Raw genomic sequence first — 15644 nt, 5'->3', positions numbered from 1 at the left:
AAAAAGGTTTTAAAAAAATAGACAAGAAAAAAGAATATTGTCTTGTCACAGTGTAAAACAAAACAAAACAAAACAAAAAAACCCTGCTAAATAGATAAATCAAAATATTGGCAAGATTGACATTTTGATCTGATGGTAATGAAATTTCAGAGGATTATTAAAATCAGTATGATTCGTCCTGTGGGGAACATGAATGTGTATACCAAATTTCACAACAATCCATCCAATAGTTGTTGAAAGATTTCACTAAAAAACAGAAATGTCAACCTGATGGTGACACCAGAGGTAAAGCCAAGAGGTAAAGCCAGGGGATCACCAAAGTCATTAGGATTCATGCTCTGGGGACCATGAATGTCTGCAAAATGTCATGACAACATCCAATAGGCTATTTGTTGAGATATTTCAGTCATAACCTAAGTGATGGCACTGACTTCGTCATCCCTACCAGAAGGTTGAATCTTTGTCCACTCTCCCTTTTCTAGCTCACCTTTTTATCCCTTATTCAGTGTGTGCACATGACACATTATATCATCCTGCTCAGCTATTTGTGTGAATGTGAATGAATTACCCCACCTCTCACCCAATGTCAGCCAGGATAGGCTCCAGTCCCTCTCTAAAGGATAAACGTCCATAACTGATGGATGGATGGAAAATCTGGAAGAGCTCCAATTTATTTTTGAGTCATTACTGTCTGAAAGAGGTCTGTCCCTTTTCATTTCTGCCTTCACAACTCTCTGCTTTCACAAGACTTTCTAGCTCACACAGGTGGTGTTTTGCTGAACAGATCTCCCCTCCGGAAACTTGAGACCTGTGTAAAGTAGTTCATCTCGGTGATGGTGGTTTGGTGGTTAGAATTGCAGGCCTCCAACCTGAAGTTCAAGAAATCAAACCCCACTCTGACAAACTTATAGTACCAGCTGGTTGACTAAGTTTCTCAACTGACCTGTACCATAAACTCTCTAAACAGTTGGAGTTGATTTAATTGACACCTTTAGTCTCCCTGATATGCAATGAAGCATTGTCTTTTTTTTTCTTCTTTTTTTTTTTTACTATATCACTTATGAGACCTTTCTCGCAAAGAACATTTTGATGAAAAAGCACAGATGTAACTAAAGATAATGATGACTTTGCTCTCTATAAAGTTACATTTTAGGGGAATTACAGTCTTGTATATGTGTTTTTGGGGATTTTTTTCTTGAAAATCGTTAAGCTGTTTTTATTAAATCACTAGAAATTATTGTTGGGTAGTAATTAGTGACACAAAATACTTTCATTTCAGAAACAGGAGCCAATAATTATAAATCCTGAACTATTAATCTTGTACTTTTAGAGTATCACATGATAACTCGAATCAAAAAGTCTGTGGAAACCACAGAGCTGTGATGTCATGGAAGGTCCCTCAGCAGTGTACAAATAGATCTGACAATGAGGAAATGCAGCAGAGACGAAGTGCTGTGTGACTGTTAGTGAGAGACAAAGATGGAACTGAAGCTGCAGCTCGGTATCTTCATGTTATTCATACAAGGTGAGTACATACCTTCAATACTTGTTGACTGACATACTTTGTTATGACAAGTAGATGATGCTGAGATGGTAAACTGAATGAAACTTATGAAAAACACAGATATTCCTACTGGTAGTGATGACTTTGATTATGAATTCTTAACATATGACACTTTGTTACCATGTTGGTCTTCGTATGGCAGTGTGTGATGTTTTGAAATCTGATGCTTTATTTGAGAAATTGAATGGAAATTACAAACCCAGATGCTTCTGACAAATCAGATGAGTTTATACTTTTTTTAGGCATTAGATTGTGGTAGGTGAGATTAGGTGTGTATGTGTAAAGCTTTTGATTTAGGCATGATGAACTGTGTCCCCATTTGGATTCTTATATTTTATTTAATTTTATGATATTTTATTCAATAATTTTGCTTAAACGCTAATGTCATTTAATGCACACGGATACAGTATGTTCCCTTTACGCTGTGCATTTGATTACATTTGATTTCTTTGTGGCTGTTTTTTCATTACAAGTTTAATTAGATATACTGTACATTATGTACAAAATGTATGTGTGTACAATAGTATGTAGGCTTATAAATTCATATTTACTGTATTTACATTGACTTTGCTTTTGTTTGATGCATATTCTACATTGCATATAGAATTTTCTGTGGATTGAAATGTGCTTAATAAGTCATAATTAAAAAATAAAAAATGTCTCAAACCCTATTGTTAATGTCTAGAGAAAACTGCCAGGCTCAAAAGCATGTTGCCATACAGTAAAAAGTTATTTTCTGTCATTTACATTTGTTCTGAAGTTAAATATAAGTAATGTCATATTGAACACACAACCCACGCGTGTGAAAAAGGCTTGTTGACCTCTGTTCCTTCAAGCCCACTGCCCTCACTGCTTGCGACAATATGCCCCCACAAATGTGTTTTCCAAACACCTCATCATTCTCACCCCATAGGAAAGAAAAAGCCCCCAATGCCCCCATGTGCAACCCACCACAAATGTATATTTTCTCTTACTTTCTCTTTCACCATGAAAGGACTGACCACATCCTGTCAGATCAGAAATGCATTAGATGTGTACCAGGGGGGTGCTTTTGTAGCTGCAGTACAGTGAAGAACTGTTTTTTTTTCCTCTCACACCACCTCCACGCACACACACACAGTCTCAAAACAGAAGCACTGACAAGAACAGATGAGACTGTGAGAAACAGGCTTTCACCTTTGGACACCTCTGTATACGAGGGAGGGAGACATACTTTCAGTGCACTTGACCTTTTATACCAATACATGGTTGCTCATATGTTTGTGAAGAGTAGTGAGGGTGTATTTTTATGAAAAATACATGTATTATCAAAATGTATAGCATGGGAATGACATTGTGTTCTCAGTGTGAATTTCCAAGGAAAACAATGTTCCTATTTATGTGATTGCAGTTTCACTTGCGGTGTGGCAGCGTAAGACTGTGATGAAAGGTCAGACACTCGAGTTACACTGCCCCATTACAGACGCTCATAAAACCAGTGTGGAATGGAGGAACCCTGATGGACATTTAATGTTCTTCAATCATGATAAAGGTGAAGGTGAATGACATATCTTGCGTTTTAATCACACAAACAAATGTATAAGCAGCAACACAGTCTCTCAGACCTTCAAATCAGGGATATTTAACATCATTGTTTTATTTGTCCTCACTCATTTCCAGTTTTGAAGGACAAGCGCTACAGCATCATCAAACTGTCGGAGTCAGAATTCAACATCGCTATTTCCGATGTCACCTTCAAAGATGGAGGCAACTACACATGCACTCAGTATGACACCCACACAAAAGAGAAGAAGGTGGAGGTGACAGTGTTAGGTGAGTATAATTAAACTAGCAACTATTTTTGCATTGCATTGGGTCAAACAATGGTAGTCTACAGATTATAAAACATGACTTTGACAATGATTTAGTAATTTAACAGCATGACTGGCCATGATCATGACATTGCTGTTTGGATGATTATGTCATAATACTATAATAACATTTGCTCTGGTGTTGATTCTTTTAAAGGTCGTCCCATAATGACAGAAACAGAGGATGCAGGGAAGTGTGTCGTAAAATGCACTGCTGAGGGGAACCACTATCTTCCCCAGATATCCTGGAAATTGGATAACGGGCCTGAATTTCTTACTCATGGTGAGTTAGTTATGCATGCAGAAGTTAGTACTTAGAATAAATAGCAAACTACATTCTAATTAAGAAGTGAACCAAAGTGAGCCATAAATGATAACATAACATGAATTTGAGTAACAAAGGCACATCACCTTTAGCTGCATATTTGTGGTGATGCATCCACTGCTATTCTGAACCTCAAAATGGCAAAAATCTTCCCACTTACAGAAGCTGGAATGCACTTTGCTCTTTATTTGGTGATAGCTTTTTGTCATGTAGCACTGTGACTGGCATCGCTGTTTAGAGAGATGAAATAAGCAGTGTGACCCTGCAAATTATATTTCATTTCACCCAATTGTTTGTGCCAAGTATGATGCACATCTATGAACAGAATAGCAGTTACGCTTGGACACTCGTCATTTCTTTGGAATATCCAGCACTTTGAACAGTATTATTGCAATTGCTCCTTTGTCGGTGAGTCAAAATTAGATTCAGAGACCACTGAGTGGGCTCATCTCTTGATGACAGTACATGCCACAGTTACGGTAATCTTAACCCACATTTGGTGGGTTTACTGACAGCCATAACCTTTAAAATTCCATGTTCCATTAAAGAAAGTGCTCATCATTTCTACAAACATGTCAACCTACTCAACTCAGATAAGCTCATACTCATACTAACTCATACATTAGTAGTTGGTAGCTGGTACACCTGATTACAAATAGAAACTGATGATATCTGTCCCCTTCCACAGGTTCCCAAATCCTACTTGAAGATAGAAAATATGTCTCCTCGGATACGTTATATTTTCTCTCAGTGGACACCAGAGTCACCGTGAAATGCCTTGTTCGGCATCCATCTCGGGACTCACCTCTGATGAACTTTGTCAAAATTGGACGAGACTGTGAGTATAATTCATTTCATCTGAAGTTTGTACTCACAGTATACCTGCTTATATTTTAGTGAGTATAATATAAACACTGCCTACCAAACATTCAGCAGCAGAGAAAATAAGTAAAAAATTATCTTTATATTAACTAGAACGTGTTTCCTTTAAAGTACTTCTGCTTAAAGGGTGATGTTTGAGGAACAGTGAAAGCGTACTTGTGTCGTCACAAAACAGGGAAAGCACTGGAAAGGGTTTTTTCTCATGAGTTGCTCCATGACACTGTTCACAGGACCACTGTGAAACTTGACCAGCCAAACAGCACGATGTCATTTCCTCTTTTTGTATGTTGTAAATAGTCTGGTTTCCTGTATTCTAGTTGGAAAAAAACAGATGTGAGATTTGCAGATTTTTCAAATGTCAGCATGAATTTTCACTTCGATTGTCCATAAATTGAAGGCAGTTTCCGTCTATAAATAACGTAAAACCCCTCTCTGTCACAGCAACAAAGTCCACAACCATGATTAGTCCACCCACATCTCAGCCTCAAGGGTCAACAGAGGTGCTGAAGACAACAACCCGCTGGTTCAGACATGGAAAAACAACAGGGTACTTCACCACCAGAGATGTGCCTGGGCCTTCACCAGAGAGCTTCTCAGGCTCACATCTCAGCACTAGTGGTGAGTGACAACTTTTTCCTTTGTAAGATATTCAGGGTGCACAGGCTTTAAATGAATGATTAATGTCACATGGCAGTATAAATGTCACATTAGTTCAAATACTAAATTATGACATCTCAAAGACTCAACATTTAGACCACATCCTGCATATAACAATGTTTACAATTAATTTAAAAAGATGTACAGTATCTTAAATGGGAGAGTTAACTTTGTAATATATCACACAAACTGTCAGCCTGTGGGATGGAAACAAGAGACATCTCACCTTTCACAACACATTTATAACACTCGCATTGTTTAACCACCACTATAGTGTGATACCACTAGATCTGTTTCCTGTGACGGAAATCCCACAGCATAGTGTGAAAGTCAACTAAGTGAGATGTATTCATAAATTCTGAGGATGGCACTGTGATGCTCCATGTGGGTGAAGAGCAGTTCTGAGATAAAGAGCATCATCAAAGATCTTCTATTCCAGCTTGAAAAACTGCTGTGTAGTTTTTGAACCCAAAGGTTTTAACTTTAAACGCCAAAGAAGAGTTTGTCAAAGAAAATCAATATATGGATAAATCAATTTTGAAATTTAAAGTCATGCTGTTTTCTAATTTCTTATTGATCACAATGTCTTTATTTTTTGTAGAGGCCCCAAGAACCTCTGTGTTATCAGACTCAACCAGGACTAGGAATGAAAGCATCAGTAATGCAACAAGCACAACAGGTACTGAATCAGGACATACGCAAAACTATTCTTTTCTGTTTGATGCCATCTAGTGGTGATTTTGAACAACTACAATTGAGTTTTTCCATTTAGACTGGAGCTGCAGTAGCTTATCTGTCTATAAGTCTTTTAATTATTGTATCTTCCTTCTCCATAATTCCTCAAAGACTGGACGTCTGTCTCTGAAACAACAAATGAGACCACATTCTATAACCATACGGAGGGAAACAGAACAGGTAAATTCACACTTTTAACAGCACTTGTGTCTGCATGGTTCAGACTCCAAAAATGATACTTTGAAAATGATGATGAGATAAATGTTTTGTCTCTGAAAGTGATTGAGATTTTGCTGAACTAACCAACAGCATTCTGTCCATTCCCAGTGAGCTCTAATGACCAAGAGATGCGGATAGCAAAGAGAGGAAGTTCCTCATTACTGGTCTTCCTGGTGACATGCCTGATCTTTGCTCTTCTGGTAGTGGTCCTTTTTTTTGCCATCAAGCTAAGAAGAGCACACATCACCTGGAAGAAAGGTAAGCAATCCACATTCCCATTTCCTGCATGGCATCTAATAGCATCAAGGCTGCAGCTGTTGTTAGTTTGAACTTCAGTCAGGGCCATAAATTTATGAAGCAACTCCTTTGTGCTAGTTTTGTTCTGACTTCTGCTTGATGAGTGTCCAGAAATATCGTCCCGCTTATGTCTGCTTCAAAGCTGGAAAATGCTGCAATGAGACAAATACATAGCATACCTAATTGTGGGCTTGTGGTTTAAAAAAAGTCAAGTACTTTCTTTTTGATAAATAAATTTAAAAACAAAATATATGACAGTTTTTATTGTTACAGAAAATGAAGACTCTGATCCGTCAGAGGAGAGCAGTAAATCAAAATCAAGCCAGGAAGAGAAAAACGCCCAAGGACAAAGGCGAAGAGGTATGTAGATGATTCAGCACTCCTTTCATGGCTTCTACCCAAAAGAAATGTGGAAATGCATTGAAATTACTTGTGCCAGCAGAGACTGTTTTCCAACTGCAGAGACCTGATTTGCTCCTGCTTTCATGACATGCTTCGTTAATTAAAACAAGGATCATTTACAAATTCACATGTATATTTACATGTTTATTACATGTATATTGTCAGAAATTATTTTTAATTTTTAGTTTAATTCAACACTTGCAGTAATTGAGTAATTGCCTAAATAATATTTAAAAGGTTCAAACTTTTAATTATATTTAAAAAAATGAATTTGGGGCCTAATTAATTCCATTTCTGTATCAGTTTCTTCAACAAATTTCCTCTTTTATTTCATTGCAACATCAACATGACAAATTGAATTGTATGCAGTTCATCACAGACTCTGGTGCCACACCTCTTATTCCACAGAAACAGAACTAATGTGTCATTACTGATTGCCAAATGTTCTCTCTCACACAGGACTCTTCAACACGGCATTCACACAGTACGTTGTTGAAGAACCAACAGGGATAACTTCAGTTATAAATACAGGTGCGACGACAGCAACACAGAGTACAAATAAAGAGCAGACTTCTCAACCTCAAACCCAGGCACAAACCTCAGCCAAACATGACATAAAGGAGACAGAACTGTAGCAGTCACATACAGAATCTCTAATATCAGCAACACCATCAGCACCATGTTCTCAGAATATGCTGATTAGCTATTTTATTGGACTTGTTACATAGAGTGTATGTTTAGACAGAAAAGAATGTGGTAACACATTGGTTATAACTGTAATACTGTACTGTATAAATACTGTATAAATTGTGTTTAAATGTGAGAATAAAGTATATTTTGCTATAACATGATGGCATACTTTATTTGAATGTGATGCGAGATGATTTAAGGAAAGTAAAAGTGATGTTTTTGCATTATCTGTATCTTTTGTGACTTTTTTAATAATTGCACCATGTCAACATCATCTGTAATATCACATTTCAAGTATCATCCTCATATGGTAGCCCACAACAGTGATTCCAAACCAGGGGCACTTGTGCCCCAAGGGGAAGTTATGCAGGGGATATGTGGAAAGACTGTGGAGTAGCTTAACTAATTGAAAAAATATAAATTATTAATTCATTTTAAAAATGACTCATTCACAATTTTTCAAGTCTGTCGTAACACAGCAGACAGGAGCCCAAATGAACATTGAAACATGTTTTTCTTGCTGTAATCATTTCTCCTGTTCATACTGACCATTAGAAGATCCCTTCATAATGCACTTACAATGTAAGTGATGGAGGCCAAAATCCACAGTCCTCCTTCTGTGCTAAAATGTATTTAAAAGTTTATCTGAAACTAATATGAAGCTTCAGCATCCAAATGAGTCAAATCAAGTAGATATCTTTCAACGTTACAGTCTTTTTAGTGCCAAAGTCCCTCTTTTTGTTACTATACTTCCACCACAGCTCAACAGGGAAGCACTGTCCGAGGAAACACAAAGAGGGAATTTGGTGCTAAAAAGACGGTAAATGTGGCAGATATCCACTTGATATGACTAACTCATACTGCTGAAGACTCATATTCATTTAGTTTCAATAAAACCTTTAAATGCTTTTTTGCACAAAATGACTGTGTGGACACACTGTGGATTTTGGTCACCATTACCTACATTGAAAGCACATTTGAAGGAGATCTTTTAACAGCCAATATGAACAAGAGGAATAATTACAGCGAGGAAAACCTCTTTCACTGTTCATATGATTCAGAAAAATTGTGAACCTATCCTTTAAGGCAAAAGCAACCATCCAAATAGGATTACAAATTGATGTGATGCAGATGGTTAGTAAATTTATTGTCACAATAACCAGGAAGCTACCAGCTACAACAGGCTGACTGTACAGTACACACACGGATGTATTATAAGATCTTATTATACATCCATGAGTACACACCTCCAACCATCAGGGAATATCTATTTAAAATGACTGGCCAACAGTAATGGATACACATTCATATAATAAACTGTAACATAATCGCCAGATGTATCCGTACAACACTAGGCTATAGCCTTTTGGTTACTAATATTGTCGTTTTGACAATCATCAGCAAGACGAAACTACTTGACCCAGACTGGGAACAAAAGCGTTGAAAACTACAGTATAGAACAGGAGGAACAAGGAAATTGTGCTTCGGACTTTGTGACCACTGCACATTGTGTTCATTAATTCAGTAGCATAGCTCTGTTAGCTCCTTTTTATCCTCGCCGGGGCCATACTATAACTTCCTTGCTTTCGAAGGTCAGTATAATAAGAGTATACGCTCATTCTACTGTCTAATTATACGAGTCGATGTTTCGTATACATACAGTGTACATCTTATATCTCCAGACAAGGTTAACGTCTGAAGCCATGCGGTCATTCAAAGGAATTATGAAATACAGATAATAGAACAGGAAGTTGGCTTGACCGTTGTTAGCGTCATCAGAGATACTAACCGTCATTGGCGGACCGTTAAGGAAACGTCAAAGACTCGAGGCCTGATTGGCTGCTTTGCCGGTTATATATAAGGTTCCGTTGTCGAATCGCCTTCCTTTCCCTTCTCACACCGGCAAGGACAAGCCTGCCCTACATCCAAAGTCATCCTCTGTTCAACAATTCGGTAAGTTATTCTTGTTGAAGTCATAAATAAACACATTTTTTAAAAAAATATAAAACTCTCCACATCCCTTGTAGTTTGCTACAATGGCGGGAATAGCCTCCAGTATTTTGCTCACTCATGGTCGTGATTCGCAAACGATAACAATGTATTCTTGGTTTTACAGTGTTTGTGCTGAATGTAAACGATGATTAATTTGAATGGTTGTAATTGTGCTGCAATCGCGAACCCAGTGGACGCATTGGCTAACGTTAGCCATCGAGCTAGCAGAGTGGAGCGGGTGGGGGATGGGAGCCCGAGATTGTTCGAGAATGTTCTCAGCTCTCATTCTGAACAGACTTCCTGTTTCAGAATAAAAGCTTTCTTGTCGCCATGCGCTGTCGTGTACACTGCTGCTGTCTGACGTTCGTGTTACCTTCGGTATGATCGAGCGCTTCAGGGTAGTCTTTTAATGAGTATAGCGCTTTTATGGTTTAAAAAAAAAAGTTGCCTTTGTCAGTTTCCGGTCTTAATTCTGTATCGCGGTAAACTTGCAGTCTCATAGTCACATGCTTCTAACAAAGAAGTCAATTTTATTTTTAAAGCTCAATGTCTCAAATCACGTATTTTTCTTAGGGGGCTTTACAGTACAGCAATACAACATCCTGTGTTCTGAGACCCTTGATTTGAGTAAGGAAAAACTCCTCAAAAATCCTAACAGGGACCAAATATAAGAGAGCCCAGGAAGAGCAACAGAGGAGGATCACTCTCCTAGGACAGATAGATGTATGTACAGAATAGAACAAGAGACAAATCACAGAAATATAGCATGGAACAAGATAACAAAATTATAATGGATTCATATTTTATGAATGACTCATGGTTCTTCCATAAATTACTAGGGAATCAAGATTATTGCCAAGGTTTTTGCTGACATTCTCCAACTCATTTTGGCTGATAGCCACATTTTCCACCTAAATGCAGAGAATATCAAGTCTCTTTATTATTATTATTATTATTATCATTATTATTATCATTATTATTATTATTATTATTAGTCCTCCTACTCTTATTGTGGTGGCCCACTGGCAGATGCAGACATAAAATACAATACTCTTCAAAATGTACACATTCAGCGGGCAAAACAAGAACTACTTCAAGTTAGGTTACATATAAAACGTGTCTTTTTTTTTTTGTCTTTTTTTTTTTTTAAATGAAACGTTTCCATACGAAATGAAGATTAATCCTACTTTCACAGGCTTGGATGATGCTCTCCTTGAGACAGTCCTAACAATGGCCACAACCAGGGCAAATTTGACTTATTTCACAAGTTGCAAAACAAGTAAATGTAATCTGTCTGCAGGATTAATGTGACAGTGCATTGTACAACTGTACAGCAATTAAAGCAAAGTGAAAGCACATAAAATGGACATGGTGTTCTTTAATGATGTCATATAAATAAATTCATTAATTAATAAATCAGAGGGACCAAAACACTACTTCTACTTTCATTACATCAAGCTCATCAATACTTATGTACTTTTATGTACTTTTTCTTGAATACTTTTACTTCAATAAAGGATCCAACTACTTCCTTCTACACTAAAGTTGGATAAGATCCAGAGACAGTCAGTGATGCAGCTCCTCCACACTGCACCAGTTTGTGGTGTTGCCTTCTCTTTCTAGCAGAGGATAACTAAAGCTGCTTATATTGACAAACCATGACAAAATAAATTAATTTGGCATCTATACTGTTTATTATTATTATTATTATTATTATTATTATTATTATTATTATTATTATTTATTATTATTATATTTCAGCTTTCATGGTGGTTATAATAAAGCTAGCTACTGAAGCTATTACTACTACAATAACACTGAGCATGGAGTTAGTACCGAACTAACACAAACATCATTCTCGGGACGTTATGCATGGACGAATGTAAGCCTTATAGGTTAATCTTGCAGTTAACTTAATCCATTAAACCTTTTTCCTCTTCGCCTTGCAGCTGCATCCCCAAACATGTGTCTTGCAGCATGAAGCTAGCCAGCTAAACAGAACAGCACTACTACAGCACTGGTTATGCACACAAACAAAACAGGAGTGAAAATCCTCCGGGTGCCTTCATTTCACTGCTTTTTAAATACCGGACATGGTATAACATCACCATGTTGGGTATTTAAAAAGCATTGTTGCATGAAGCCTGTTAACCGGACAAACAGTTAAACAATTTGAACATTTAGGCAATGTGTCACATGCACATAATTAAAGCGTCACCTTATTGGCATATTGGCAGAAATGTTCATTTTGCTCAACTTTATTGGCTGATACGATAACATGCCAATATCATGCATCCCTAATTAATTAGTGCAACAACTCGCTTGCTATTGAAGTGTGGTTGTCAAAATGACATAATTCTGTGTATCAAGTTTATCATAAGTGACTTAAAATCAAAGTTCAGAAGAATTGTGTCCCCTATGTAAATTAGTTATTTATTTGATCAGTTTATATTGCTGAACTATGGCTCTGCTGTCACCTCTTTCAACTTTTAATGGTTCCTTTACTAAGAATATAGATAAAATTGCTATGGCTGGCACAAGCTTTAGACTTAAATGAAGTCGCACTTAATAAAAAAGAGTAGCACTCATTTCTCCCCCTTTTTACTTCTCCAGGAAACATGTCAAAGGGACCAGCAGTTGGTATCGATCTTGGGACCACCTACTCCTGTGTTGGTGTGTTCCAGCATGGCAAAGTTGAAATTATTGCCAACGACCAGGGCAACAGGACCACACCCAGCTATGTGGCCTTCACAGATTCTGAGAGGCTGATCGGAGATGCAGCCAAGAACCAGGTTGCCATGAACCCCACCAACACAGTCTTTGGTAAGAATTGACTTTTCAGCTTGGAACAATAGTGATACTATGGTCATGTCATTCTTGTCACACTAACCGCTGAAAATCAGCAACATGTTAATTTACTAAGATTTTATCACAATTAAGCACCTCAAAGTGCAACTAAATCATACCGGTTTTCTAAATTGACTGGCACCACTGTCAATAGACATTAAGGTCTGTCTTTAAATCTCCATTTGAACTTGCAGCAAGAATGACGTTAGACTGACACAATATTAAATGGTCCTAAGTGACCCTTTGAAAGCTCACTGTGATGACGATTTTCCTGCCATTCGTAGTTTCCACCAGAGGTCGAAAGACCAAAGATGGTCCAAATCCTTCCTTGGATGTCTGAGTGATTTTTTTTTTTTTTTTTTTTTTTTTTTTTTTCTCTTAATGGAAACCCACAATGGAGTAGGTTACAGTTGGCTAAAAAACAAATGTCTCTTGCAGATGCCAAGCGATTGATTGGCCGCAGGTTTGACGACACAGTTGTGCAGTCGGATATGAAGCACTGGCCATTTAATGTCATCAACGACAACACTCGCCCCAAGGTTCAAGTTGAGTACAAGGGTGAGTCCAAGTCCTTCTACCCAGAAGAGGTCTCTTCCATGGTGCTGACAAAGATGAAGGAGATTGCTGAAGCCTACCTCGGAAAAGTAAGGTTTTCCATCACAAAGCTCTAGACATAAAAGGCAGCTTTTTGAGATGAATTGATGCTAATGTTTGGCTCGTTCTTCCTTACAGACTGTCAACAATGCTGTAATTACGGTACCCGCCTACTTCAACGACTCCCAGCGCCAGGCCACTAAGGATGCTGGCACCATCTCGGGCCTCAATGTTCTGCGTATCATCAATGAACCAACCGCTGCTGCCATCGCATATGGGTTGGACAAGAAGGCAAGTAAAATTTGGAACAATTATACTTGTATGATGTCCAAAGGGCTGTAAGTGTGTGCTTAGACTGACTAAAATTAGGTAGTGAATTATACTTCAGTAGTGTTGAAAATGTCTAACAGAAATTTCATTTCAGGTTGGGTCTGAGAGGAACGTACTCATCTTTGATCTTGGTGGTGGCACCTTCGATGTGTCCATTTTGACCATTGAGGATGGTATCTTCGAGGTCAAGTCAACTGCTGGTGATACTCATCTTGGTGGGGAAGACTTCGACAACCGCATGGTCAACCACTTCATCGCAGAGTTCAAGCGCAAGTACAAGAAGGACATCAGTGACAACAAGAGAGCTGTCCGTCGTCTCCGTACTGCCTGTGAGAGGGCAAAGCGTACCCTGTCTTCCAGCACCCAGGCCAGCATTGAAATCGACTCTCTGTATGAGGGAGTTGACTTCTACACCTCCATCACCAGGGCTCGCTTTGAGGAGCTCAACGCTGACCTCTTCCGTGGCACCCTGGACCCTGTGGAGAAGTCACTCCGTGATGCCAAGATGGACAAAGGGCAGATCCATGACATCGTCTTGGTCGGTGGCTCCACCCGTATCCCAAAGATCCAGAAGCTGCTGCAGGATTTCTTCAATGGCAAGGAGCTTAACAAGAGCATCAACCCCGATGAAGCTGTCGCCTATGGAGCTGGTAGGTGTCTTCACAAGATGTACAGATCAGTTCATTTCTTTGTCCTCTTAATTGTTTGCATAGTAAAGGAAGTCAAAGTCTAATCAGTTGCTCATATTTACAGCTGTGCAGGCTGCTATCCTCTCTGGTGACAAGTCTGAGAATGTCCAGGACTTGCTGCTTCTGGATGTCACCCCTCTGTCACTGGGTATTGAGACAGCTGGAGGTGTCATGACTGTTCTGATCAAGCGTAACACCACCATTCCTACCAAGCAGACCCAGACCTTCACCACCTACTCTGACAACCAGCCTGGTGTGCTTATCCAGGTAAGCACGACATCATTATACCTAGCTCTGTGTTTCGCAGTGATGACGTTTATTCCTGCCATTCGTAGTTTCCACCAGAGGTCGCAAGACCAAAGATGGCCCTGACCTTCCTTGGATGTCTGAGCGAAATAAAGTTTACAGACCTGTAGATGCATTGTGTAAAAATGGTCTAATTGTGCGTACTTCCAACAGGTTTACGAAGGTGAGCGTGCTATGACCAGGGACAACAACCTGCTGGGCAAGTTTGAGCTGACAGGCATCCCTCCTGCTCCTCGTGGTGTTCCCCAGATTGAGGTGACATTTGACATTGATGCCAACGGCATCATGAATGTCTCTGCAGTCGATAAGAGCACTGGCAAGGAGAACAAGATCACCATCACCAATGACAAGGGTGAGTTCAGTAGAATTTGAACACATTCTCAGATGCAGTTATGATACAGTTTCTGACAGTGCAATGTGCTGGCAGGTCGTCTCAGCAAGGAGGATATTGAACGCATGGTTCAGGAAGCTGAGAAGTACAAGGCAGAGGATGACGTCCAGCGTGACAAGGTGTCTGCTAAGAACGGCCTGGAGTCTTATGCTTTCAACATGAAGTCCACAGTGGAGGATGAGAAGCTTGCTGGCAAAATCAGTGACGACGACAAGCAGAAGATTCTGGACAAGTGCAACGAGGTTATCAGCTGGCTTGACAAGAACCAGGTAAATATATTGTAGATTCTTTGTGTGTCTCATTGACATGAATTTGCCAGAACACTAAAATTTTCTTGTTATGCAGACTGCCGAGAAGGATGAGTATGAACATCAACAGAAGGAGCTTGAGAAGGTGTGCAACCCCATCATCACAAAGCTGTACCAGAGTGCTGGTGGCATGCCAGGTGGTATGCCAGAGGGCATGCCTGGTGGTTTCCCTGGAGCTGGTGGTGCTGCTCCCGGTGGTGGATCCTCCGGCCCAACCATCGAGGAGGTCGACTAAACATTCCATCTTCTCAGCCACTACCTCCAAGAGATGTTTTCAAAGAAAGAAACCCTCTTATAGCACAAGTAACAACAAGCTAAAGAGTGTAATTTAAAATAAAAACTGGGTTCAGGGATCACCTCTATTGCATTGTTTGCGACAACTGGGAACAACTTGGTAGTTGGCACAACTGAGCTGTCAGTTATGTTAAAGTATTTTGTATACTGAGATGTCACATCCTTGACAATAAAAAATCTTGTGACCCTCTGATTGTCAGTAGTTTGTGTGGTTTTTTGTTTTGTTTTTTGTTTTTTTTCCCTCTGCAGAACTCTGACTTTAGCTGAAAATG

At 39.0% G+C, this 15644-nt stretch overlaps 2 protein-coding genes and 2 non-coding genes across 7 annotated transcripts; all 4 read left to right on the top strand.

Annotated features, from left to right (window-relative positions):
- The first annotated feature begins 1426 nt into the window (after window positions 1-1426).
- LOC121910101 (cytotoxic and regulatory T-cell molecule) lies at window positions 1427-7837 on the top strand. 4 transcript variants are annotated; one of them, XM_042431132.1, is made up of 11 exons: window positions 1427-1525; window positions 2955-3095; window positions 3224-3376; window positions 3572-3697; window positions 4428-4577; window positions 5063-5239; window positions 5880-5957; window positions 6125-6193; window positions 6341-6490; window positions 6803-6889; window positions 7391-7837. In XM_042431132.1, the coding sequence occupies exons 1-11, from the start codon at window positions 1480-1482 to the stop codon at window positions 7564-7566; spliced, it is 1353 nt and encodes a 450-aa protein (XP_042287066.1). In that variant the 5' UTR covers window positions 1427-1479; the 3' UTR covers window positions 7567-7837. The 4 variants fall into 4 exon arrangements, with proteins under 4 accessions (XP_042287066.1, XP_042287063.1, XP_042287064.1 ...); XM_042431129.1 differs by having other exon boundaries at window positions 6788-6889; XM_042431130.1 differs by having other exon boundaries at window positions 2955-3101.
- A 1643-nt stretch (window positions 7838-9480) lies between these two features.
- Window positions 9481-15412, top strand: LOC121910100 (heat shock cognate 71 kDa protein). Its single transcript, XM_042431127.1, has 9 exons — window positions 9481-9574; window positions 12227-12436; window positions 12899-13104; window positions 13193-13345; window positions 13479-14034; window positions 14138-14340; window positions 14533-14731; window positions 14807-15039; window positions 15116-15412. The coding sequence occupies exons 2-9, from the start codon at window positions 12232-12234 to the stop codon at window positions 15311-15313; spliced, it is 1953 nt and encodes a 650-aa protein (XP_042287061.1). The 5' UTR covers window positions 9481-9574; window positions 12227-12231; the 3' UTR covers window positions 15314-15412.
- LOC121910983 lies at window positions 12712-12804 on the top strand. Its single transcript, XR_006099782.1, has one exon. It is a non-coding gene; the product is annotated as a small nucleolar RNA SNORD14 (small nucleolar RNA).
- On the top strand, window positions 14375-14467 carry LOC121910972. The gene has a single exon (XR_006099772.1). It is a non-coding gene; the product is annotated as a small nucleolar RNA SNORD14 (small nucleolar RNA).
- Window positions 15413-15644: the final 232 nt, after the last annotated feature.

The sequence above is a fragment of the Thunnus maccoyii genome, chromosome 13, assembly GCF_910596095.1.
Source record: "Thunnus maccoyii chromosome 13, fThuMac1.1, whole genome shotgun sequence".
NCBI classification, from domain to species: domain Eukaryota; kingdom Metazoa; phylum Chordata; class Actinopteri; order Scombriformes; family Scombridae; genus Thunnus; species Thunnus maccoyii.
This window is presented reverse-complemented; position numbering and strand designations above follow the sequence as displayed.